The sequence below is a fragment of the Marmota flaviventris genome, chromosome 14 (genome assembly GCF_047511675.1).
Source record: "Marmota flaviventris isolate mMarFla1 chromosome 14, mMarFla1.hap1, whole genome shotgun sequence".
Classification (NCBI taxonomy): Eukaryota; Metazoa; Chordata; class Mammalia; order Rodentia; family Sciuridae; genus Marmota; species Marmota flaviventris.
The window spans coordinates 77,484,304-77,507,195 of record NC_092511.1 but is presented as its reverse complement, the minus strand read 5'-3'; the positions used below and the strand labels follow the sequence as shown (position 1 = coordinate 77,507,195).

General features: G+C 59.6%; 1 protein-coding gene across 1 annotated transcript in view; it reads right to left on the bottom strand.

Moving 5' to 3' along the window:
- Window positions 1-18,153: 18,153 nt before the first annotated feature.
- Window positions 18,154-22,892, bottom strand: part of Polr1a (RNA polymerase I subunit A) — a 60,260-nt gene continuing 55,521 nt past the window's right edge. Inside the window, exons 33-34 of the mRNA XM_027948855.2 lie at window positions 22,573-22,737; window positions 18,154-22,297 (exon numbers count right to left, since the gene is read on the bottom strand). Coding sequence (XP_027804656.2) covers window positions 22,197-22,297; window positions 22,573-22,737 — 266 coding nt within the window. The 3' untranslated portion in view covers window positions 18,154-22,196. The remainder of the gene's footprint in view (window positions 22,298-22,572; window positions 22,738-22,892) is intronic.

Genomic DNA, 22,892 nt, shown 5'->3' with positions numbered 1-22,892 from the left:
ATCAGAACCATTATCATGAGGGTTCCCCATGAGCCTAGTTAAGATCTCCTGTGGAGGAGGGGACCATACACTACAAAATGAGAGCCCAGATCCTCAACAGCAGCCTCTCCCACATCCACTGCCCCAGCCTCCTGCCCCGCCCTCCTGGGAGGCCCCAAGGGCCCTGGGCTTTCCCCAGGACCAAGTCCCCAACACCGTCCCACGGCTGGCCCCTCACCTGGTATGAAAGGCCAGCCCCTCCTGTCTCCTTGACCTTGGGAGTCATCGGCTGACCCCTAAACCCAGTTCCTCCAGTGGTCTCTCCACCACCTCTGCCCAAAGTCAGGCTGGCCTCCTCTGTCCACTGCTGATGCCAGGTGCCCACAATAGTCACCGGCACAGAGTAGGGGCGCGGGAAAGACCCGGTGCAGGACAAAAGAGCACCCCAGGCTGAGGCTGAGGCCAGCAAGAGGTCCTGAGGTGCCACTGCCTAGGGACACTGTGGCCATGCTGGCCACCATGGCAGAAGGGCCTCGAGAGCCCTCCTCAGGCATGCTGGCCATCAAGCAGCACACTGACCAGTGGAGGCTCCCACAGGGTCTTTATTAGGGTTTCACAAGGAAATGCAGCCGCCCCCTTTCCAGCCTTGGACAAAGCGGCTAACGCAGGTCAGGGGTCTCCCCGGGACCTCGCCCACGTCCTTCTCTCCTCCATCCACTCTAAGGGCCTGCAGGGGCTGGAATCCCCCTTACAGATGAGGTAGATGCCGTAAGTAAGGGTCGTAAGGGACGAGGACCCAGGGGCAACCCAGAGGGTGAGAGTGCTGCCCAGGAGAACAGCATGGTGCCCGCAGAGCCCCAGCTTCCTCTCCATCCCCCAGCCACCTGCCCAGGGCCTTTCAAGGGTGGGCTTCACCAAAGGTGCTGGGGACAGATGACCTGTCCTGAAAAAGGCCGAAGCTGTGTCTGCAGGGAACGGGGTAGACACACTGGAATTGCCAGCTGGGGCGTCAGGACACTGAGCCAGGCTTCCACAGTGACCTGGGTCTCTGGTGGCCCCTGGAGCCACAGCCCCCCAGCAGAGGAAGCAGAGATCCCCCTGTGCCCGGTGGAAGCTGGACACAATGAGGCCGCCTGGGTACAGATGCTGTGAAAAATGTTTTTTAAAATGAAAGATAGTAGCACTTCCAGAAATGCTTTAGAGGCAAAGAGGAAGCCTGCAAAAGTGCTGAGCTTTTAAATGTCTCATTTCAGAAAGGAAATGGTTCTCTATTCCCAAAGCCCAGGTGTCCAGACCTCCAAGGAGCCCCCGAGGGAGGGAAGGCCTCCAGCAGCCAGAGGCTCAGAGGAGCCCTGAGAAGGAACGATACTGCTGGAGTTCCGGAAGGACTAGGCCCTCGCTGCCCCTCACACCCCAGTCTCCCCAGGCACAGGGTCACCAGTGTCCAAATCTGGAAATCAGGACACGCCATCCACAGCAGATAGATAGAGATGAGGTGGTATGTGCCCACAATGGAATACTATTCAGCCTTAAAAAAATAGAAAAAGGTCAGGGGCCTTTGTGACCTTTGTGACCAACACGGATGAACCTGGAGGACTCTGCTCAGAGGAATTGCAGAGAGACAAGCATCTTGGTCTCCCTTACAAGCAGAACCTGAAAACCTGGACTCACAGGGCAGAGGCTAGAGTGGCATCTGCAGGGTGGAGACACTGGTCAAGGGCTTGAGTCTCAGTTCAGGAGGAGTCCTGGAGGACTGGCATGCAGCTTGGGGACGATGGCCAACGTGAGCACTGGGAGGTCCCTAGGAGAGCAGGTTTTAAACACTCTCCTCCCTGGAGCAAGTGTGTGCTTGATTTCCTCCTTCTCCAATGCATGTGAACGTATCAAAAACTTATGTTCTAGGCTGAGGCAGGAGAATCTCAAGTTCCAAGCCAGCCTCAGCAACAGCGAGGCGCTAAGCACTCAGGGAGACGCTGTCTCTGAATAAAATGCAAAATAGGGCTATGGCTCAGTGCCTTGTCCAGGGCCTTGAATTGGATCCCCAGTAACCCCTGCAAAAAAGAAAATCACGTCCTACGCATGGACGTAATGCTACTTGTAGATTAAAAGGAGGTCGGGACACAAGGACTAGGAAATGGTCCCCCCTGGTCTGCAGCTACGTTCCTAGGGAGATCTTGCAGGGGCTGCGGGCTCTGCTCATCCCGCCCTGATGCTCGACTAAGAACGGCACTGGTGGAAGTCAGACCACTGGAGATGGACCCCTGCCTTCCCCTCACCTCACGTCCTCCACCACCCTGAGGGTCTGTTTGCTTTGAGCCAAGGGCTGGAGGCCAGGGGGCTTGGTGCTCTGATCCTAGCTGGCCCTGTCCCCGGCACAGGGGACAGTGGTCCCAGGTGCACCTCTAGGAGAGAAGGTGGTATCTGACGGCAAGGTTTGCCAGGGCCTGGGCGGAGGGAAGAACCACCCAGTCACAGCCCTGCCCCCGACACAGGCTCCCTCCTCTGACACGCCCACTTAGACTGTGTCAGTCAGCCTACCCCCGAGGTGACCAAACTTCAGAGAATCAACTGGAGGGAGGAAGAGCTACTTTGGCCCACGGTTTCAAGGTCTCAGTCCCTGGTCAGTTGGCTCCATTGCTCCTGGGCCATGTGAGGCAGAACCTTACGGTGTAGGACCAGGTGGCAGGGGCCACCCACCTCCTGGCAGCCAAGAGGCAGAGAGAGAACCAAGCCCAGGGACAGAACATGCCCTCCAGAGTCACCTGGAGACCCGCCTCTTCTGACTCATGGCTTGAGTTCTCTCCCACCTCCGATAGTGCCACCTTCTGGGGCCACGGCTTCAGCTTCGGGGGACATCGCAGATCCAAACCACGATGGATGGGGCTCCCCAGGAGACTGCAGCACCAGGGCCTGTCCCTGTGCACATGATTTCCCTGAGAGGGACACCAGAGGTGGGTGAGAGGAGGAGGGAGACTGGACAGGAGGCAGGAGAAAGGAGCCATAGAGGCACCCGCAGTGGCACCCGAGGCTCGGCAGGGACATCTCAGGGAGAGGCCAGGGGGGCGCCTCTGAGTTGTTCCCGAGGATGGGGGAGGGGCATTCACTGGCAGTGTCCCAGACTCGTGGCCCCAGGCAGAGGTCACAGCGCCCGCTGGAGAAGGTCCCTGTGTGCAGGGAGGGGTGCCAACTGCATCTGCTCCAGCGTCCCCTCAGCTGGGAGTGGTCACCCTGCTCTGACGAGCCAGAGCAGGCAGCCAACCCCAGTGGACGGGAGGTGGCGTGGTCCCACAGGGCATGTGCAGGCTCTGGCATCACCATGGCAGGTCTCATGAGGCTCCTGCTGGGTCACCTGGGCAACTGCTGACTTCTCGGTGCTCTCCTCGTAGCCCAGAGAGACAAGTCCTGCTGGCTGGGCCTTGGACTCTCCCCTAACCCTCAGCTCACCCAGCGTCTCCTGCCCGCCCCTGCCCTGCAGGCCCCACCAGCGTGAGACAAGCTGCAAGAATTCCAGCTCCTGTCCACGCAGAAGTCTGGGCGGATGGTCCTGAGCTGGCCCTGGGAGGCAGGATGGGGCGGGGGCACCTGGGCACAGTGCCAGGCTCACCCCATCGGTGCCCAAGGTAGACATCCACTGTGAGCAGAAGAGGGGGTTCTGTCCAGTACCCCTGTGGCCATCTGTGTAGGACTTCTGTCCTGGCTTTTGTTGGTGCATGGCGGGGCCTAGGCGGGTGCAGGCTTGAGGGTGTGTGCCCCCGAACGCCTTCTGGGTGTGACAGCAAAGGAGCTGGGAGAGGACGGCAGTAGAGGCCCCTTCCTGCTCGGATCTCCCCATGGCCTGCCCTGCTGGCCTCTACAGTCGGCAGAGGACCCCACCACTGCCCCTTACACACACAGCCCGAGAGGCCCTATCCCGCCCCTTGCTGCCTCGACTCCCTTTCCTGCCCCCACCTTCCCGGGGCCCCTGTTCCTGGCCACGTCTTCGCCATGCCCGCCCTGTGCCAAGCTGTGCCTGTCTTGATCTCACACGCCTGAGGGACAGCCCCAGTGGCACTGGGTCAAGACCCAGAGGGTCCACACCAGCTTCATGATGCAGGCTCAGCGTGGAATGGAAACGTGGCTCCCGTTCAGAAAGGCCGAGGGAGGCCCGTGTAGAGGAAGCTCTGGAGCTTCTCCGACCTGCTGTCCTGGACATGCTGCCCTCCATGACTCCACCAGATCCCCAGCCGCCTGGTCCCTCACTGGGTCTTCCTGCGAGATGGCTGTGCCCTTCCTGTGGGCTGGTCCAGTCCCACCGTGCTGGACGTCCGATCCCCATGGGGACTGCAGCCCCTCGCTGGATCTGCAGGTACCTGGACCAGGAGGGCGAGAGCGCCTCCCGCCCATGGCCACCAAGACTGTCCTCAGCCTCCAGAGCCACAGCCCATAGCTACTCTCCGAGCGCCCGCCGCCTTCTCCTGCTTGGCCATCTCTGAGGACCACATTTTCCATTCACTTAATATTTTTTCTTTGGAGCAACCATGTTTCCCTTCAACAGAGTTTCTCTGAGAGCCTGAATGCACTGTGCAATAGAGACCGATGGTGGCCACGCTTCTCAGGTGGACCCTGAAGTACACTGGCCTACAAAATGTTCAAAATGCCCGTCCACCCGCAGCTAGACGCTGCAGTGCACCAGCCCTGCTGTGAGCTGTCCCAGGGGAAACATGGTGGCACAGAAGAGGGTGTTGTCCACCACGGCCATCCCCAGGGCAGGACCGCCTCACGGAGGGTGAGGGGACCTAAAGTGGAGGTCACTTCTGGAAGTGTCTCGGGGCTGCGTCTTTGTGTCTGTGGGTCTGATGGGAGGTTGCGGCGGGTGCCCCCTTGCCCTGGCCAGCTGCAGGGACTGGCCTTGGGCAGCAAAGCCAGAAGCCAGAGTGGAGCGCAGGAGCCCAGGGCAGGCCGCGGTGAAGGCCGCGCAGGCCCCGGGGACTCCTGGGAGTCCGCTCCTGTGGTCCGCTGACTTAGCGTGGATCTGCTTTAGAGAAAAACGCTAAAGAAATGAGTCCCAAGCAGTGTGCAGATGGGCCCAGGACAACCTGCCCACACTGCCCGCCCTGGCCCTCCCTGGGCCTGCCAGGCACAGCAGGCTCCCAGCCACACAGCGGCCCAGCCTGGGCTCCCACTGGACAGAGCCATGTCCTCCAGCTGGGCACAGGGGACGCCGAAGCATGGGGACTAGAAACCAGCAGCCAAAGGCCTTGGAGGTCCAGGCCTGATGTTCACCCTCGAGGGTCATCACCCCTGAGAGAGTGTCTTCAGCTTCGCCTTCTGGTCACCTGCCACTTCACCAAGGCAGTGGACCACTTGCTTTTCAGGACAGAGGCTGGGACATCACCCATGGCAACTCTAAGCAGGTCAAGAGTCCACAAAGCGGAGAAAGCGAGGACATATCCGCAATGGCCGTTGGCCATGCACAGCCTAAGTGCACCCCATGGCCCTTCCTGCATCTGTGTGATGGGGGACCATCCCTGCAGGCCACCGAGCCTGCGGGAGTGCCTCCAGTCTCCTCACCGCTCTCAAGGGCTGCGTTCCCAAGTTCCGTGTGTGTTTTAAATGGGCTGGACTTTCAGCACCCAGCCCACAGGCCTGGGGACAATGCCCAGCTCATCAGAGGCCCAATGGCCACCGCTCCTGCATGTTCTCAGCATGGTGGGCACATGTGGTGTGTGTGTGCGTGTGTGTGTGTATGTGTGGTGTCTGTAATATGTGTGTGTGGTGTGGGTGTTGTGTGTGTGTGATGTGTGTGGTATATGTGATGTGTGTATGGTGTGGGTGTTGTGTGTTGTGTGTGTGTTGTGTGGTGTATGATGTGTGTGTTGTGTGTTGTGTGTGTTGTATGTTGTGTGTGTGTTGTGTTTGGTGTGCACGTGGTGTGTGTATGTGGTGTGTGTGTGTGGTGTGTGTTCCTGGCCTCCCTGCCTCCACTTCATGGGCGTCACGCAGTGGAGGACTGGGGACACCCTCTTCTCTGAGCTGCCTACCCTTGCTGCCCCCTTCCCCGCTGGGGCTGCAGAGGCCTGGCCGGCCACCGTGGGGCCAAAGGTGGACTTGCTGGCCCCTGGCTATTCTCCTCACAGCAAGTCTAACCTCCAGAGAAAAGTAACTGACTCCAAAATCTGAAGAGAAACTGGGGGATGGACACAGATCCAGGTCTGGCTGAGTGCCCCACGGTGGACACCAGGTCAACTTCCTGAACTGACCCGGCCTGCTGGACCCTCCCTACACCAGCATGACCTGCCCAGGGAGGGCCGAGAAGGAAGGAGAAGAAAGGCCCTCGTGTCCTTGTGTTGCTATAGCAAAGCCACAGGAGCCATCTTCAGATCCGCTGGGACTTTAAAAACGCACCCCCACGGCAGCTGGCTGTCCCCATCTGAACTCGGCCATGCACATCTGACAGCCCTGCCCGTGTCCTGAAGGGGCACAGCCCTCCCATGAGCCCCCACAGCTGGGGTGACAACCATGTCCCAGCCTGGATGTCACCCGTGTTAGACACTGGATGGCAGCCAGCGTGGGGTAAGGGGCGGGCCTGCAGGTCCCATGCAGATGCCATGCCTGTGCCGGGGCCTGGAGCACCTGTGTCGGTGCCCATGGGTGCCAGAAGCAGTCTCCTCAAGGGTGCCAGGGCCGTCGCGGTGGCTTCTGTCGGGCGTGTTGGGGTGGGTCTTTCAAATCACGTGGGGACTGCCCTGGGCTGGCGTGGAGAGTGAGGCTGCGGAACCCCCTTGAACATACACCTCAGGACTCCAGCCAACCCGCTGAGGAGAGAGGGCGCCCACCCGACTTGAATAGGAAAATCTGCTGTGAAATCAAAAATGAGGAGACTGAGGAGCAGCCCGGAACCCTTCAAGAAGGCCCAGACTTACTCAGTCCCCAGACTTGACAGGTGTTTGATCTTGGGCTGGAAGTTCCGGAAAGAAAACCACAGATCACCATCGAATTCGGCAGACAGGTGGCACCGGCTGTCCAGAGGCTGAGGCTCTGCTCTGTGGGGTTCCGCTGTCACCAGTGCCCGCCGTGGTGTCTACCCACTTCCTTGGCTCAGAGAGTCTCGCCTCTAGTGTGCCCAGGGCAGTGGGACTTCACCCACCTGCTCTTGGAGTGGCTTCAGGGAGAGGCCTGGAGGTGGGCAGTACCCTTGTCCTGCTGAAGGGGAGCATGAAGCTGAGGAGCTGCGCAAGATGGGGGTCAGCCTGGCCAGCAGCAGGTGTCGTGAAGGTGTTTTCAATTACAAAGATCTAAGCCTTCCAAGTTGGGAATGGTTGTGCTGCCCGGCTCTTCGAAGGAAGGACTTGGGAAAACCAAGGTTGGATAGGAGCTGGCGGGGAGTCTGCCTTCCTGGGGTTTGGTGGAGGCCTGACAACACCCAGATGCCGAGAACAGAGAGAGGCAATTTACAACACTGGGCACAGCCTCTGGAGGACGTGGGAGACTCTGAACACACCCGGAAACGCTCAGAGAGCTTGAATCTAGAGACTATTAACAAACCGAGGCCTGTGGAGGGAGCCCTGAGCCAGCAGCTCTAAAACGGCTCTTAAGGGGTGGGCACCGTGTCAGCGACTCAGGAGGCTGAGACAGGAGGATCTCAAGTTCAAAGCCAGCCTCAGCAACTCAGTGAGGACCTAAGCACCTTAGAGAGACAGGACAACAACAAAACAAAACAACAACATTCAAAGAAGAAAATGAATAATATTAAGCCGTTCTTGATTGGGCCGATAGCTTCTTTTAGGTAATTTTTTTTTTCTTTTAGCTTACCACATTTTTATAAATTTGGACCAAACTATGAGTCTCCAAAAGCTGAGCAGAATAGGGGTGATGTGGGTGAACTCGTTCCAGTGTGGAAATCTTCCATGTGTAATAAAAAGTTGAAGCCAGGTGTAGTGGGGCACGCCTGTAATCCCAGTGGCTCAGGAGGCTGAGGCTGGAGGATTGCAAGTTCAAAGCCAGCCTCAGCAACTTAGTGAGGCCCTGACTGAAAAAAAAATAAACAAAGACAAGTTGAAAGAATGAGAAGGACACATTGCATGGGTCCCCTGGGAATGTTGGAAGTTGTAGAGAGGGACAGAGTGGCTAACTCCACCCACCCACAAATTCTATGGGTTCTGGAGAAAAATATGCAGGGGCCCAAGCCACAGGGGCCTTTGGACACCCCATCCTGTGAGGTCAGCCCAGCCCAAGGGACTGGGCAGGATGCCCTGCTGTGGACTGGAGGCCAGGGTCACTCTAGGTTGAGAGGAAGCTCTTCATCTAAAACGGCCCCTGCATGGGGGAGGTTCTGGAACCCGGAGGCTCAGATGCGGAAATGAGAGCTGGCCCAGAGGAAAGCCCCAGCTCCGGGGTGTCTGCAGGCCCCTGGCCTCCGGCCTCCGGAGGAACTGGTTCCACTGCCACCAGAGCCTAGATCCCCCCACATGCAAACGACTTCGGGAGAAATCGCACTTCTCCTTTCTCTAATTAAAGGCCACATGTAAAGAGTAGGCGTCTTCGGAGTCCAGCTCAGGGGCCGTGCACGCATCCCCTGGGCTGGCACATGAGGTCCCCGTCCCTAGAAGGCCACTGCTGCCCCTCTGGCAGACACTCTGGTGCCTGGCCTCCTTGCTGAACGGTGCCCGTGAGGTCCCCCTGCTGCTAGGGACGAAGCCCTCTCTGGAGTTGGTAGTGAGGGACTTACTGTGCCAGGCATATCTGGGGCTGCCTGTCCATGGCCCTGTCCTGTAGGCCGGCCATCACCACCCACCTTCCTCCCTCTCAGCACAGCTCTGGAAATGGACGGAGGAAAACCCACAGTGTGAGTGCAGCGTGCCCCTGGGCACAGGGCTCCTGGTTCTCACTGTGTGGGTGCGGCCTGCCCCTGGGTGCAGGGCCCTTGGTTCTCACTGTGGGGATGTGGCGTGCCCCTGGGCATGGGGCTCCTGGCCTCCCTGCCTCCCACTCCTGGGTCTCTGCCCAGGAGCCTCCACCCCTCCAGGTGACCCTCACTGCTGGAGGGCAGGGCACGCCCCATAAAGGGAGGCCATGGGGGTGGGTTGCTGGGGATGAGGGCTCTCAGTTGGGGTGCACTTCAGTTCAACCCAGGCCTCTGCCCACAGGGCCCCGCTCCAGGCCAGGGCTCCCCACAGCCCAGGTCGCTGCCCAGTGCTCTGTTGTGTGCCCACAACTGCACTTGCCATCCACTGCCCTGAGTCAAGGGTGAAAACAGTGGGGGGCAGCCTGGCCTCGGGGCTCAGTAGCCGGGCCTGGACCATAATTGGCCACTCCTGCAGTGAGTCCTCAGAGGGGGGTGATTCGTGGTTTAGGTTTGGGAGAAATGCATGAAAGAGTGGGTGTCATCCCTCCCCAGCAAGCACCCCTGAAGCTGGCCAGCCCGGACCTCCTAGTCCCACTTGGAGGGGAGGAGGGTGGCCGGTGGCTCCCCGGCCCCTGCATGCCATCCCATAGCCCGGTGCCAGGGGCCTTTGCAGGCCACAGGGGCAGGTCCTTCCCACCCCACTGTCCCCAGCCCAGGGAGAGGCAGGACTCACTGACTGTGGCCACGGACAGCTTCTGGCCGCCGTGGAAACCTCCGGGAGCCCAGTCCTCCCACAATGAGCCCACTGTCCCCTGAGCGGGCCCCTCCCCGGGAGCCCCCTTAAGCACCTTCCTGAAGCTCCTCTCACTGGCCCAGGCTGAGGAGGCCAAGGTCTCGTCCACCAGGGGCAGGATCGCCCACCCAGACCCTGCCCACCTTGGCCCCTTCCCCCTCCTCGGGAAGCCAAAGTCAGCCCAGGAATGAGGCCAGGCCCTGGGAGGGGAGGGGCAGTATGCTGCTGTCCCCTGCGAGGCTGGAAAGCAGAGGCCCTGCTCGCCAGCAGGCGGCCAGGGCCCTGAGCAGGCCCTCCCCGCAGGAGGCCAGGCCCTGGGGACTGCTTGACCAAGGCTGAGCTGCGGAAGTGCCCAGTCCTCCTCCCACCCTGCCTACAGGGAAGCGGCTGAAGGGAGGTGCTGGCCAGGAGCCCGGGAGCAGCCCTCACTGGCAGGACTCCCCCCAGGGCCCTTCTCCCTGCTCCTGCTACCAGGAGCCTGGAGCCCAGTGGATCCCAAGGGCAGCCACAGCCAGGGTGGGAACCCTTAGCTCAACCCAAAGCAGGTATCATCAGCGAAAGGGAGGGCACAGCCCCCTCTCCCACCTGCAGCCAGTCCTGTCCCCAGATGCCACCTTCACAGATAGCCGCAGGGCCAGCAGGGCGCCTGCCTTGGAGCAAATGGGCCCTAAGCTCTGTGGCTCTGGGACACAGGGGCCCTGTGGGTGGACAGTCCAGCTGGGCATGGGACCAGAGCTGGGAGACCACAAGCCCCAGCTGGTGACCTGGACAAGCCGTGTCACCTCGGGACCTCACTGTGCCCCCTGTAGAGTGATGCCTATCTCCTCGCCTCACTGGGTGGTGGGGGATCGACTCTGAGCCTCTACATTAAAGGGTCTGGTGCCCCTGAGGCCCGCCGGTGGGTCCTGCTGAGGACGTCTGTGAAGTGGGTCAGTGCCCTGGCCGCCCAGTGTGGAGCTGGTGGGGAGAAGGAGACAGCCAATGGGCAGAGGTGTGGCAGCCCTCCCCGACAAGGGCCCCTGACATTCCTGCGGGGCTTAGCCGGGTGGCCGGCTAGTTCCGGGAATGTCCAAGAAAAACAAGCTGGTTATTCCGAGGGAAGCTGCGGCCCAGCCCAGCGGCCATGGCTGCTTGAGATCAGACACAGCGTTTCTGAGATGTCTTCATCTTCCTGCCACTGAGGCTGGTGGGGACGGTACCTTGCCTCACCTTCCTGCTCTGAGGAGGGGAGGCCGACAGGGGCGGCCTGGAGCTGCGGTGCTGGGAGCTCGTGCCCCTGGGCCCCTGGGCTCCTGGTCCCTGCAGGGCTGGAGCAGTGGCTGTGGGGCAGTGCTGAGGCTACCCCGTCCTTGGCCTTGGGCTTGACAACCCTGGATGGGGTTGCAGGTCCAAGGTGACCCCTCTTGTCCACTCTCCTCTGTGTGTGTGTCCCGCTGGGCAAGTGCCGACGGGATGCTCCAGTGCCCACAGCCGGCCAGCTCCCTGCTGGGTGTCCTGGCTGGGAGTGGGGCTCCCCTCTGGTTCTGGAAGTTGCTTTGGCCAGCTCAGCCTGTGTGTGGAGTCCAGCCCAAGTGGGCGCAGCTCCCCATCAAGCCACCTGGTCCCGCTGGGTCCTCCGCTGGCTGGGGGAAGTGGCGCGACCTCTCAGGGCGGTCCCATGGATTCCGGGAACTCAGTGGGCTCCAGGCTCTGATCCCCTTGTTTCAAGTGATGTGCACCCAAGAAGGGGACTTCCTCCAGCTGTGGAAAAAGGCCACACACACACACACACACACACACACACACACACGGGCCTCTTAGAAAACTGGAACCAGGAACCAGAGGGCCTGCAGCTCCCGCCTTTGCGGGGTCCCCTCCCCACCTGGAGCCAGACAGCGTGCAGCGGACTTGGAGCTGGAAGGCAGAGCTCAGGAGGGCCCTGCTGCTGTGTTTTAAGGACAAGGTCGGCAGGCTCCTGCTGCAGAGCCACCATGCTCTTTTCCACCTGGCCTGTCCCCAGGACCGGCTGTGGGGCTGTATCCATGGAGATCCTGCCCCCCCAGGGCTCTGGCTGAGTTGGGCCACTGCGGGTGCCAGCAGGACTGGGAGGGCAGGGGCAGCCGCCAGGCCCCTTGCGCTGGCCCTCCCCGTGGAGGTGGCGGGGGTCTGGCCTTCTCGGTGGAGGTGGTGAGGTCTAGCCCTCCTGGTGGAGGTGGTAGGGGCCCAGCCCTCCGGGTGGAGGTGGCCCTCTTGGCGGAGGTGGTGAGGTCCGGCCCTCCTGGTGGAGGTGGCGGGGTTCAGGTGGTGGGGGTCTGGCCCTCGGGGAGCAGCACCCCTGCTCTGGCTGCCATTCTTGTTAGTTCCTGTTGGTCTCGCCGTGCTAAGGGTCACCCTGTCCTCCTAAGCCCACCAGGAACTGGAGGGTGACTTTCTTGGCGGGTGGGGAGGGAGGATATCACTGGCGTTGAGCTCGGGGTGCTCTGCTACTGAACTACACCCCAGTCCTTTGTATTTTTCATTTTGAGACAGGGCTTCACTAAGTTGCCCAGGCTGGCCTTGAACTTGCGGTCCTCCTGCCTCAGCCTCCCAGGGATGAGATCTCAGGCCCAAGTCACTGCCTGGTGAGGGGTGACTGGTGCTGTTCCTCTGGCTCGCGCTGCAATAAGACCCCGGGAGGCGCCTTTGTCTCCCTGCCCTTCCCGCCCTGTGGAGGTGAGGGTTGGAAGCTCTGGGCTGGAGAGGAGCACTAGGAACTGAGCAGACTCCAGAACTCATCTGGAAGAGAAAGCCGTGGCCCTGCCCTGGAACAGCCTCTTCTCTAAGGACCTGACCCCTGAGGCAACGGCCTGCCTGTGTGTGTTCCAGACCCGGGCCTCTCTACTTCCCAGGGGGGAGGCTGCCAGACTCCTGTGTTCAGTCTGACCTTTGCGGGCTGGTCCCAGGACTCCCGAGCTCCCTGCCCTATCCCGTTGGCTCCTGCACCTCTCACTTGGCTGCATATGACTCTGGCCTGGGAGCCTGGCTCTGGTCTCTGGCCAGTCTGTTCCTGGGACCTCTGTCAGTTTGTCTTGGTGCCAGCCTGCCCGCCCACGCCAGTCCTGATCAAAGTATCCCAAGGCTTCCGGTCTGTCAAGGCCTCTGTCAGTCCCCGGCTCAGGACCCTCCTGCAGGAACTTCCCCCCTGGCAGCCCGGCCACCCTCCACTGCCCTGGCCTCACTCTCTCCACCTGCCACTCAGTGCCTGTCAGAACCTTACCCCCGGGGAGGAGACCCCTCCTGTTGAGCCCCCGCCACCCTGAGGAGCAGGCTCTTGGGGTGGAGGAGCCACCACAGCAGTCTGTGTTCCCCGGGGGCCCTCTGTGAGCACCCCTCTGTGAGCACCCCCTTGTGAGCACCTCTCTGTGAGCACCCCACTGTGAGCATCACCCTGTGAGAACCCCTCTGTGAGCACCCCACTGTGAGCTCCCCCCTGTGAGCACCCCTCTGTGAGTACCCCTCTGTGAGCACTCCTCTGTAAGCTCCCCACTGTGAGCACCCCTCTCTGAGCACCCCACTGTGAGCACCTCTCTGTGAGCACCCCACTGTGAGCACCTCTCTGTGAGCAGCCCACTGCAATTTTGCCAAGTCTGTCCCCGAGGAGCTGCTGGCTCCTGCTGGTGTCAGACTGGGCCGCACCCTCACCAGGTCCTTGTCAGGACCCTGGTCTCATCAAACCACCGTGCGGTCACCTCCCTCTTTACAGGCAAATCTGGGCCCCTCTTGTCTCAAGTGGCAGCTGGGATTGGAGGTCAGGTCAAAGTCTGCAGGATTCCTGGTGTCACCAGGTGATGCCTATGTGGCTCAGCTGCCATCTCAGGCGGCGAGCCCTGGCACCACCTGCATTTGCACACATGGGAAGCGCCAGTGCTCTGCTATTCTGAGGTGATTTCAACCATCGGATGGCTTCAGCCATCTGTGGTCACACACACACGCGCACACGCACATGCTGAGCTCTGAGTATTCACAATGCCTCCATCTGAGCTGCAACAGTCCCACATAACAAAGGCCCATCCCTGGTCACTGCGGTGATAGATGTCATGCAATCAGGTTCTGGTGACCCATGAGACACACCTGAAGAGACCTGCAAGTTTCTTTCTATCCCTGGGAAAACCCTAGAATGGTTGGTTGGTTGGTTACCCTGAGTACTTAGAAGAAAGTAGAAGGGTCATCGGAAACCAGAGTGCATTCACTCAGGGCTGGAGACAGCTGGGGGTGGAGGGCTCGCCGTGTGCACCCGTGCGGGGTCCCTGGTTCTGTCCCCAGCACTGACAAGAGTTCCCTAAGAATTCAGCTGCCCAAGGCCTTTCATTTTCCTTTCTTGGAGTCTGGGACTAGCTTTACTGAGGACATCGGTCCACGCCTGGGGACATCTCAAGTCTCCTGGAGGGCGGAGGCTTCATGGAGCCGGTATGCACCCAAGGGCCCAACGCATGAGCAGTCTTGGCCAATGCGCTGGGTGCGAGGAGGCGCGGGGCTGAGGGAGCCAAGGCATCCCTCGTGCCCCCTCCTCCACACACATGGCCTCGGCCCCTCTGAGCCAACAATGGCCTTCGGAGACAAAGAGGCGCTAAACAAAACCAGGAGCTTCCAGTGACCAGGGGTGGGCTGCTAGAGCCTGGCCCCAGAGCTGGGACCCAGGCTGGGGTCAGAGGTAGGAGGCAGCCAGCTTCGGGCCCAGGAAGGCTGGTGGGCAGAGGACAGAAGGTGAGCATGATGGCTGGGGCAGAGCAGCAGGAGACAGACCAGGTCACGCAGAGCGTCACAGGCTGCTGTGGTTCACAGGGTGAACCCACAAGATTGGCCCCGTGTGAAGCCACTGGGATGGGGTGGGAACTTTGGGGAGGCCCTGGGGTCACTTGGGAACCGTGGATCCCAGCCCTCCTCGCACTCTTGGCCTCCTGGCATGAGGTGGCTGCTTTTGCTCCCCCTCGCCCTGGCAGCACATGGGCTATCTCCCCACAGGCCCAAAGTCATGGGCCGACTGATACCGAAGAGGACCTCGGAAACTGTGAGCTGAGACAAACCTTTTCCTTTGATAAGCAGATTCTCTCAGGTGTTGTGTTACAGGCACAGAAAGCTTGCTCACACAGAGGCCTGCATGGCAGGCAGTGTTCCTCCCCGTGGAGGCCCTCCCCTCGAGTGTAAGTGGACCTGTGAGAATGATGGGCTGTCACCCTGTTCTTAGGTTACATTCATGTCAAGGTAGAGGATTTTGCAGATGTAATTACGACCTAAGTTGACTCTAAGTTGATCAGGAGGGAGTCATGGTGGGCACGGTCACTAGGCCCAGATAGGTGAGCTCTTTAAGGAAGGGTCTATATGCCAGTCACAGAAGGGAAACCCCTGAGATTCCACTGAGGTGAGGTCCTGCAGAGACTGAGGTCACAGAGACAGAGAGCAAAAGGCTGGGTGCCCAGGGCTGGGGGAGGGGCACAGGAACTGGTATTCAGTGCTGCGGGGGTCCTTTCTCAGGATGGGGGGTCTGGAGGTCGATGGTGGTGACGGTCACACACCAGCCTGTGCTTGCTTAATGTTGCTGTACCCCTGAAAATGGCTGAGATGGTTGATTGTAAAACCAGGTGGACTTCCTCACAGTAAAGGCAGTCTAGAGGCAGAGACGGCAGTGGCAGGCGCTCTCTTCCTAGCCAACTGCTGCACTGGGAGAGGACCCCGTGCCAGGAACATCAGGCGCCTGCAGGGGCCGAGGGTTGGTCCTGCACCTCAGGGACCTGCCAGAGGGGACCACAGCCCCAAGCGACTCCGCCAGCAGTCTGCAGGGCTCTGGAGCAGGCACGTTTGCTGCGGCTGCTCAGTCCGTCCTGATCTGTCACAGTAGGACATGGACACACCACAGGGCAGCTGAAGGGCCCCGGGGGAACCACAGGCAGCTTTCAGGCTCTGTGACAGTGGGCATCCCCCCACCCCTCAGCCTCCTGGGGTGGCGGGTGGCCTTGAAAGCTGTGACAGTGACTGTGGCACAACTCTCACAGCACCTGAGGCTCTTCTGGGTGTGACCGTGTCCTACTGCCATGTGACCAATCACCACAGACTGAGCAGTGGCAGACACAGATGAGTGTGGCCGGGAGGGTGGGGGGCAAAGCCCAGAGCAGGGGGCTGAACCCTTCTTCGAAGCGCATGAAGGGGGTCGATGACGTGCCCAGGCGCTAGGCAGGAGTAGCTGCGACAGGAGGTCCCACGAGAGCCCTGGAATCCTCAGGAGAAGTCCCTGTGCTGTGGGAAGTGCATTCAGCTGCAGGTGACAGGAACCCAGAGGAAGCTGTTGACCTGTTCCAGGCATCAGAGGCCTGGAGGGGGTGTTCCAAGTTCGCCCTGTCTTCTCAAGTTACGGAAGAGGAGCGTGCTGGCTCTTAGTGAGGGACATGGTAAAAGGCACAAGTGAGGCCAACATCCTGACTTTAAGATCTGATGCAGAATCCAAGTGGGCCCCAACAGGCTGACCATGCAGGAACGGAAGGATGTGTAAGAACGCGTTTTCCCAGATGTGGGGAGCAGTGACAGTGAATGGGAGACCAAGTGTCTGAGATTGGGGTTCTTGATGACTTCATGGCTGTGGCATGCATGGTGCCTGGGAAAGTTTCTGTGCACAGATGCAAGTTGCTATGGTAAAGTCCTCCACGAGGAGGCTCTGTGCTGGAGTCTTGTCGGCCTCGACCTTGCTCTCAGGCCCACAGCTCCTGGGAAGGAGGGAAATCCCTGTTAGACCACCACAGCGTCTCCCCAGCTCTGCTGCTCTTGGACTCTCGAGAGCTGCACAAAGCTCCTAACACTGCACATTGCAACTGCAGAACGTAACTGGGGAAACAGTCGCATCCTGTTGCTGACTCTTTCATGAAAGAATGATGCTTGCATAGTCTTTAATCTGATTTAGAGACATATATATATATAAAGATTGCTGGTGTGATTCCGGAGACCTGCTTCTCCACCAAAGCAGCACTCCACCAATCCCAGATGTTGTCTTCACAACCTGTCTCTATTTCTCTAACCTCCCATTGCCCCTCGCAGGAACCTGCTAGTTTGGCCATGCTGGTCGTGGCACCCAGAGGCTACCTGTGGGCCACTGGCCAGGGCTGGAGGGTCAGAGCAAAGATGCGGGGGCTGCTGGGATCATTGAGGGCCCATTATGGCCAGCCATGCTGTAGCCTGGTTGAGACTAGACTTCTGTTGGCAAGAGAGGCAGCGTGGGCAGGAGGTCTGTATGGAGTGGGGTGATGCTTCCACGAGCTGCCTTGCTGTAGGTCCCTGGGGGGGGCCACTCAGCCCTGGTCCCCCTCCTGGAGCCCCCTGTTGACGATACATGACGGGCAGGAAGAGATGTGAAAAACCTCGTTGTTTATAATGCAGGAGACAGAAGAGACACCTGGGACCCTCAGAGGCCTGGCCACTTCCCAGACACCTCCCAGGGGGTGTCCCTGAGCACAGCACCTGGGCAGTGCCGAGGAAGGCTCGCCTACCTAGTCTGCACCTCCGCTCCTGGGCAGCTCTCTCCTGGCTGGCCAGGGGCTTTCAGGAAGACACAGGGAGTGCAGAGGCCAGCACCCTCCAGGTGATCTCCTGTGGGGAGTGATGGGATGTACTGAAGAAGTCCTTTGAGTCTGGTACAGCCACACCCAGGTCCTGAGACCTTGAATAACACCTAGTTGCCAAGCCTTGTGACATTTTCTCAAATCTCAAATGACACTTCTTCCCTGATTGTGGTTTTGGCCATAGCCTCAGGCTCCTCATTCCTCAAGGTGATAGTCACTGATTTCCCCTGGGAGCTGCCAGCCCCCACACCTCACCTGCAGCTCCCAGAGGCACTCCTGGGCCTGCCGGGCTGCATGCAGGGCAGCCGCTGACCAGGACAGCAAAGGAGCAGGCCCAGGGAGACTGGAGCTGCCCGGGCCTGTGGCCTGGTCTTGGACCCGCACTCCATGGCACACTTGTGACTATGTTCTTGAGTGGCTGCTGCTGGGGAGGGACGACCTTGGCTGGGTCCCAAAGACAGGGTGAGTGGCAGCTGTCCAGCAGGTGTGGCGAGCTTCCAGTGAGGTAAGTGACCCAGCTCAGCAGGAGGCAGAGCAGGCAGGGGTGGTGACATGGCTCCTGCCTTCTGGTCATCTTCCACTTTCCCAATGTCCTGTGGCACGCCTGAATACATCGTCACAAGGGCAGTCTTTTGTTAGTCCCTCAATGGGTAGTTTGCTATTTTGGCCTATCTCAGAAAATGAGATCACCTCAGAAAAATGCTTTAGCTGCCGTAATTCCAGTCTAAGGGTGACCACTGCTGGGGTGTTGGACAGGACCTTCCTTGTTTTGTTATTATTATTTTTGAGTCAGAGTCTTGCTAGGTTGCCCAGGCTGGTCTCAAACTCCTGAGCTCCTCCTGCCTCTGCCTCCCAAGCAGCGATACCACTGGCATGGCCCTCCATGCCAGCCCAGGGCCGGCCTCCCTCCTAAAGGCGGTACCACAGTGTGGTTCCGGGCCGAACTCTTCACGTGCATCATCTCACTCATTTCATGGTTTGAGAAACGTTTGTAATACAGATTAACAGAGATGGCTTTATCTACCAAAATAACAGGTCCTTAAAATTGACAGTAAGAGCAACAGGAACACTTTGGCGGAGAAATGGGCAGAGGATGTAAACAGGCAGTTCTCAGCAGTACAAATCAGAACCACCGACAGCATGAAGAGGCGCTGGGCTCCTTCACAGGACCGCAAGCTGTAGCAGCACCCAGTCCAACGGGCACAAGAGACTACTTGTCCATGTGCACAGGGCAGGGGTCTCCTCTACACCTCTGTCACCGGGGCTGGATGACTGCTGTGTACACTGCCTGGGCACCGTAGGCTCAGCGGCATCCGCCGCAACTCACCAGAGGCCCACGGCACCTCCCTCCAGCTGTGATGGTCAAAATGTCAGCAGTCACTGCCAACATCCTCTGGGGCCAGGACAGCCCCAATTGAGAGCCACTTGGAATTAGGCCAACATTGGGCTGCATACAGCCTCACGAAGACTGTTTAATTGCCATTCCACATCAGGGAACAGAGGTGCAGAGGCCAGGTCACTTTCAGTGGGTCACACGGGAAGTCTAGCACCTGTGGCTCAGCCCACTGACCTGTTACAGCACAGCCTCACAGCTCCACTGTCTTGAGGGTGGGCTGGGCACACGGATGCAGAGGGGACAATGTGCTCATCTACCCTACACCTGGTCGTATGGAGTGCCTGTCACCCGACGCCTGCTGTACACCTCAACATCTGGCCCGACACCACAAGGCCCCTTTCCTCTTGGCTGTTTGGAACCCTGAGCCCCAAGCTGCAGGAGGGCAGGGTCTCATATCTGCCCAGGGAACACCAAGGTGGATGGATGTGGGCTGGGGCAACGTCTGGTGCAGAGGAATGCCTGCAATCTCTGGGTGGGAACAAATGGTGAACTGCCAATGAACACACAACCAGCTGTTCCTACACTTGCCCGAGGACAGTCACCTCAGCAGCCTGTCCTCCAGGCCTTGCCTTGGGGCACTGTGGGTCCTAGTAGGTCTGGCTCCCTCACAACCAGAGCCTGAGGACAAAGGTGCTGCCTAGAGACTGGGCCTGATTCCCACTGGTGAAGGTTCCGTTCCCGAGGTGCAAACTTCTCACGCTGCTGCTGTGGCTAGGTGTCCCCCTGGGTCCCTGGAGACTTCTAAGCCCAACTCCTGACCCAGGGCTGGGAGGCAGCCACTGGCTCCTTGCTGCCAGAGCTCTGCACCTGTCCATCCTGCCAGGGGCCCCTGACGGGCCTCCCGGGAGTCCCTTAGCAGGGCACCCACAGGGTACCTGTGTAGAGCTTTGCCAACCCCTGCCCAGTGCCCACAGTCCACGCTGTGTAGGTAGGGACCATCACTTAGGAGAGACTACCACACTGAAAGGTGATGAGGCTGCCATTTCCAGTTAGGCCTCAAGTCCAGGGCTAATCAATTGCACATAGGACCACCCTGGGACTGTGGGTTCCTAGGCCCAGCCAGGCCGATGACATCAGGACTTCTGGGTGTGGGCCTGGAACAGTCTTAAAGGCCCCTCTAATCTAAGTGGGACTGGACACCAAGGGAGGGGGGTGGGTGGCCTGGGAACCTTGGCAGCTTTGGCCCTGCCTATTCTGGTGGCAGGCTAGAGGCAGCCGTGGGGGGTCAGCAGCTCTGCTGCCTAAGCTACTACCCCAGGGCCAGGACACTCTCTAACCAGCCCTCAAGGAGAGGCCTCTCCTACCTCAAGAGGACTTTATAGACTCCAACAGACAAGGCTCTGCTCAACTCTAAGCTCAAAAACTGAAGTCTGAGGCTTCCTACGTGGGTTCCTAAGCTCAGGTGGTCTGTGGGTGAAGGTCCATGGAAGGTCCCGACCCTTCATTGAAACAGCCCGGATCAGCCACAGAGGAGAAACCTCCTCACACCCACTAGAATGGCTATTGAAAACAGGCCCAACAAGACAGGGCCAGAGGACGAGTCCCATGCACGCTGGAGGGAAGAGTGGAGTGGCTGCTGTGGGAAGGTCTCATACCAGCATCTACTTCTGGGTGCATAGGATAGGGAGAAGAGTCCCTAAAGATACCAACCACCATGTCCACGGCAGGCTGCTCAATAGCCTGCTCTGGTCCAGCACCTGCAGAACTGTGGGCAGATCACCCTTGGCTGAGAGTGCCCGCCTGGGGGGTCCTGTCCCGCAACACAGAATGGACCCAGGAGAAGGAACGTTTCCAGTTTGGGACGGGGACTGGGAAGGTGCCTCATGCATTCCTGTTAAGTCTCACATGACTGAGGATGGAAGGTCATGGGCACAGCTGCAGGGCTGCTGAGACTATTTTGTCACTCTCTCCGAGAACCCAGAAAGGAGAGAGTAAGTGAAAATGAACTACTCTGAGAGAAAGTAGGTATAAACATGGCCATGCTCGAGGCAGGGCCAGAGGGTGCCAGGAACTGTGGCTGGCTGGCCCCATTCGTGGACTCCCTACAGTCTCCCGTTTTGGTTAGAACGACTCTACAGCCTGATCCTCTTCCTTGGTCTTGGCGAAGCACCCCCAGGCCCAGGATGGCCCCTGCTGCTGACCAGCATCACCCACAGGCCACGATGGTCCTTGCCTCTGACCAGTACCACCTCCAGGGCCAGGACGATCCCTGCCTCTGACCAGCACCACCCACAGGCCAGGATGGCCCCTGCTGCCGACCAGCACCACCCGCAGGGCAAGTGCACCCCAGGATGGCCCCATCTGCAGGGTGAGTGCACCCCAAGACGGCCCCTCATGCTGCCCGGCATCACCCACAGAACAAGCGCTGATGGATACAGGTGGTTCCCTAGGAACCAGGACCTCAGCAGAGTGGGGTGTGCTGAACCTCAGCCTGCTCTTGCACCTCATGCCCAGGGCCTGGGTGGGCTGACACCTGGCAACACTCAGCTGTAAGATCACCTGGAGGTCTCCACCTAGCAGGCTGTCCCTCTTCAGGACAGGCCCCCACTCCTGTGCCCAAGCCTTGCTGAGTCTGGAAAATCCCACCATGAGGTCCTGGTTTCCACTAGTTTTGCCTATGTGGGCAGAGGCGGCACGGCTGGGTCCCACCACAGGTCGATGCCCCCTCTCCCTGGCAAGGCCCACCTTGAACCCCTGACCACAGCCTAACATACTTCCACACCTAGGCTGGCCTAGGTCCTCCCACACGCTGTCCGGCACTGGTCTGCAAGGGGCACTGTAGGGGCAGGCGGGAGAGGCAGTGGGCTAGATCTCCCAACACATTCCCAAACCAAAGCAGGAGGAAGGCCCTGAGGCCCAACTGCCAAGAAATTCCAGCTTCAGACTTCTCAATTTCAAACGCAGAAACCATAAACAGGGGAAAAAATTCTAGAAACAATGTTTTTCCTTCCTCCCGACAGCTAGTCTGCGATGTTTATTATCAAGCCTGAGCTGGAACAACACCAGACAAAAGCAGAAACTGCCTCTGGTGCAACCAAGCGCCTGCACTGGTCCTCTCAGTGGCTCTGGTCTGAGAAGGGTGCCTGCTGTGGTGCTGGGGGCACAGCTGGCAGAGCCCAGCCCCAGTGGGGAACTTGGGCTTGGTGGGAGTGAGCTGCTGGGCCCTGGAGAGGTGCTCCCAGCCGTGGGGCCAGTCTGGTCTGGGCACAGCAGCAGGGCCAGGGCCCCACCCCAGGCACAAGGTGCCACGCTGCTCTCAGCCTGGAGTCCTGGGGCAGCAGTGTCCATGTTCCTGCTGCTCAGGAGACCCCAGAAATCTTGCCTGCAGTGACTGACCACTCGCAGCAAGGTCATCTTTCCTATTCTGGAAAACCCTTTCCAGGGAGTAACTGGGCTTGTCTGGGATTCTGCTGCCAGGTCTCCCGCAAGAAGAGGGAAGCCCTGGCCCCATGGGGACACAGGAGACATCAGGAACCTCGTTAGAAACCCCGAGATGGGTAGACAAGGATGAGTGCTGCTGGTGCCCAGCCCATGGCAAGCTGCTTTCTCTGCCCTGGAGCTGGAGCTTCTGGTGCTCTAGGGTGAGGGCCAAGCCATGCCCATGAAGCCTCCTGGTGGGCAGCTGTGCAGCAGTGACCATTGCTACCTCAGGGGCTGCTTGAGCTCAAACAGGCCTGTTCCACCCTTGACGACCTTCCCGACCACGAGGCAGGCTGAAGGGGACCTCAGCTCGTCATGGGACCCTGCAAGAGACACGAAACCCATTTCAGAGGGCCAAGGGAAAGTTGGGGGTGAGATGAGGGCACTGGGGACTCCACGTGAGGTGGTGTGACTGGGCCCAGGACCTGAGTCCCTGAGGCTGAGGTCACGTGTGTGGGTCTGCTCCAGGGGGAGCTTCAGGAAGGCCGTCCCATCTGCTGCCACCCTCTACCCTGAGCCCGCCCTCGCATGCAAGGTGCAGTGGAAAGGTCCCCATGCGAGGGCCAGGAGGCAGGCCTGGCACCAGCCCTGCACTGACCCATCATGGTGGCCTGCTTCAGAAACTGGAAACTGGTCTCAAATGTCATCTGCTGGAGAGGGGAGGAGTTCGACTGGATGCCAAAGCGATTCAGGGGCTTGTAGACCCCCTCGAAGCACATGTAATCAGCAACCAGGGAGAGATGGCGAGGATCGACGGCAATGCCTGCGGTCAAGCAGAGACGGAGGACGCTGGCCAGACTGCCTCCAGGTCGGCACTGGGGCCTGGCCAACACTGGGCTCTCCTCAGCTCCCTGTCCCCTCCTGCCTCCCACTCCCCCGCAGCAGCGCAGGATGCGAGAACCAACCACAGTTCTCCCT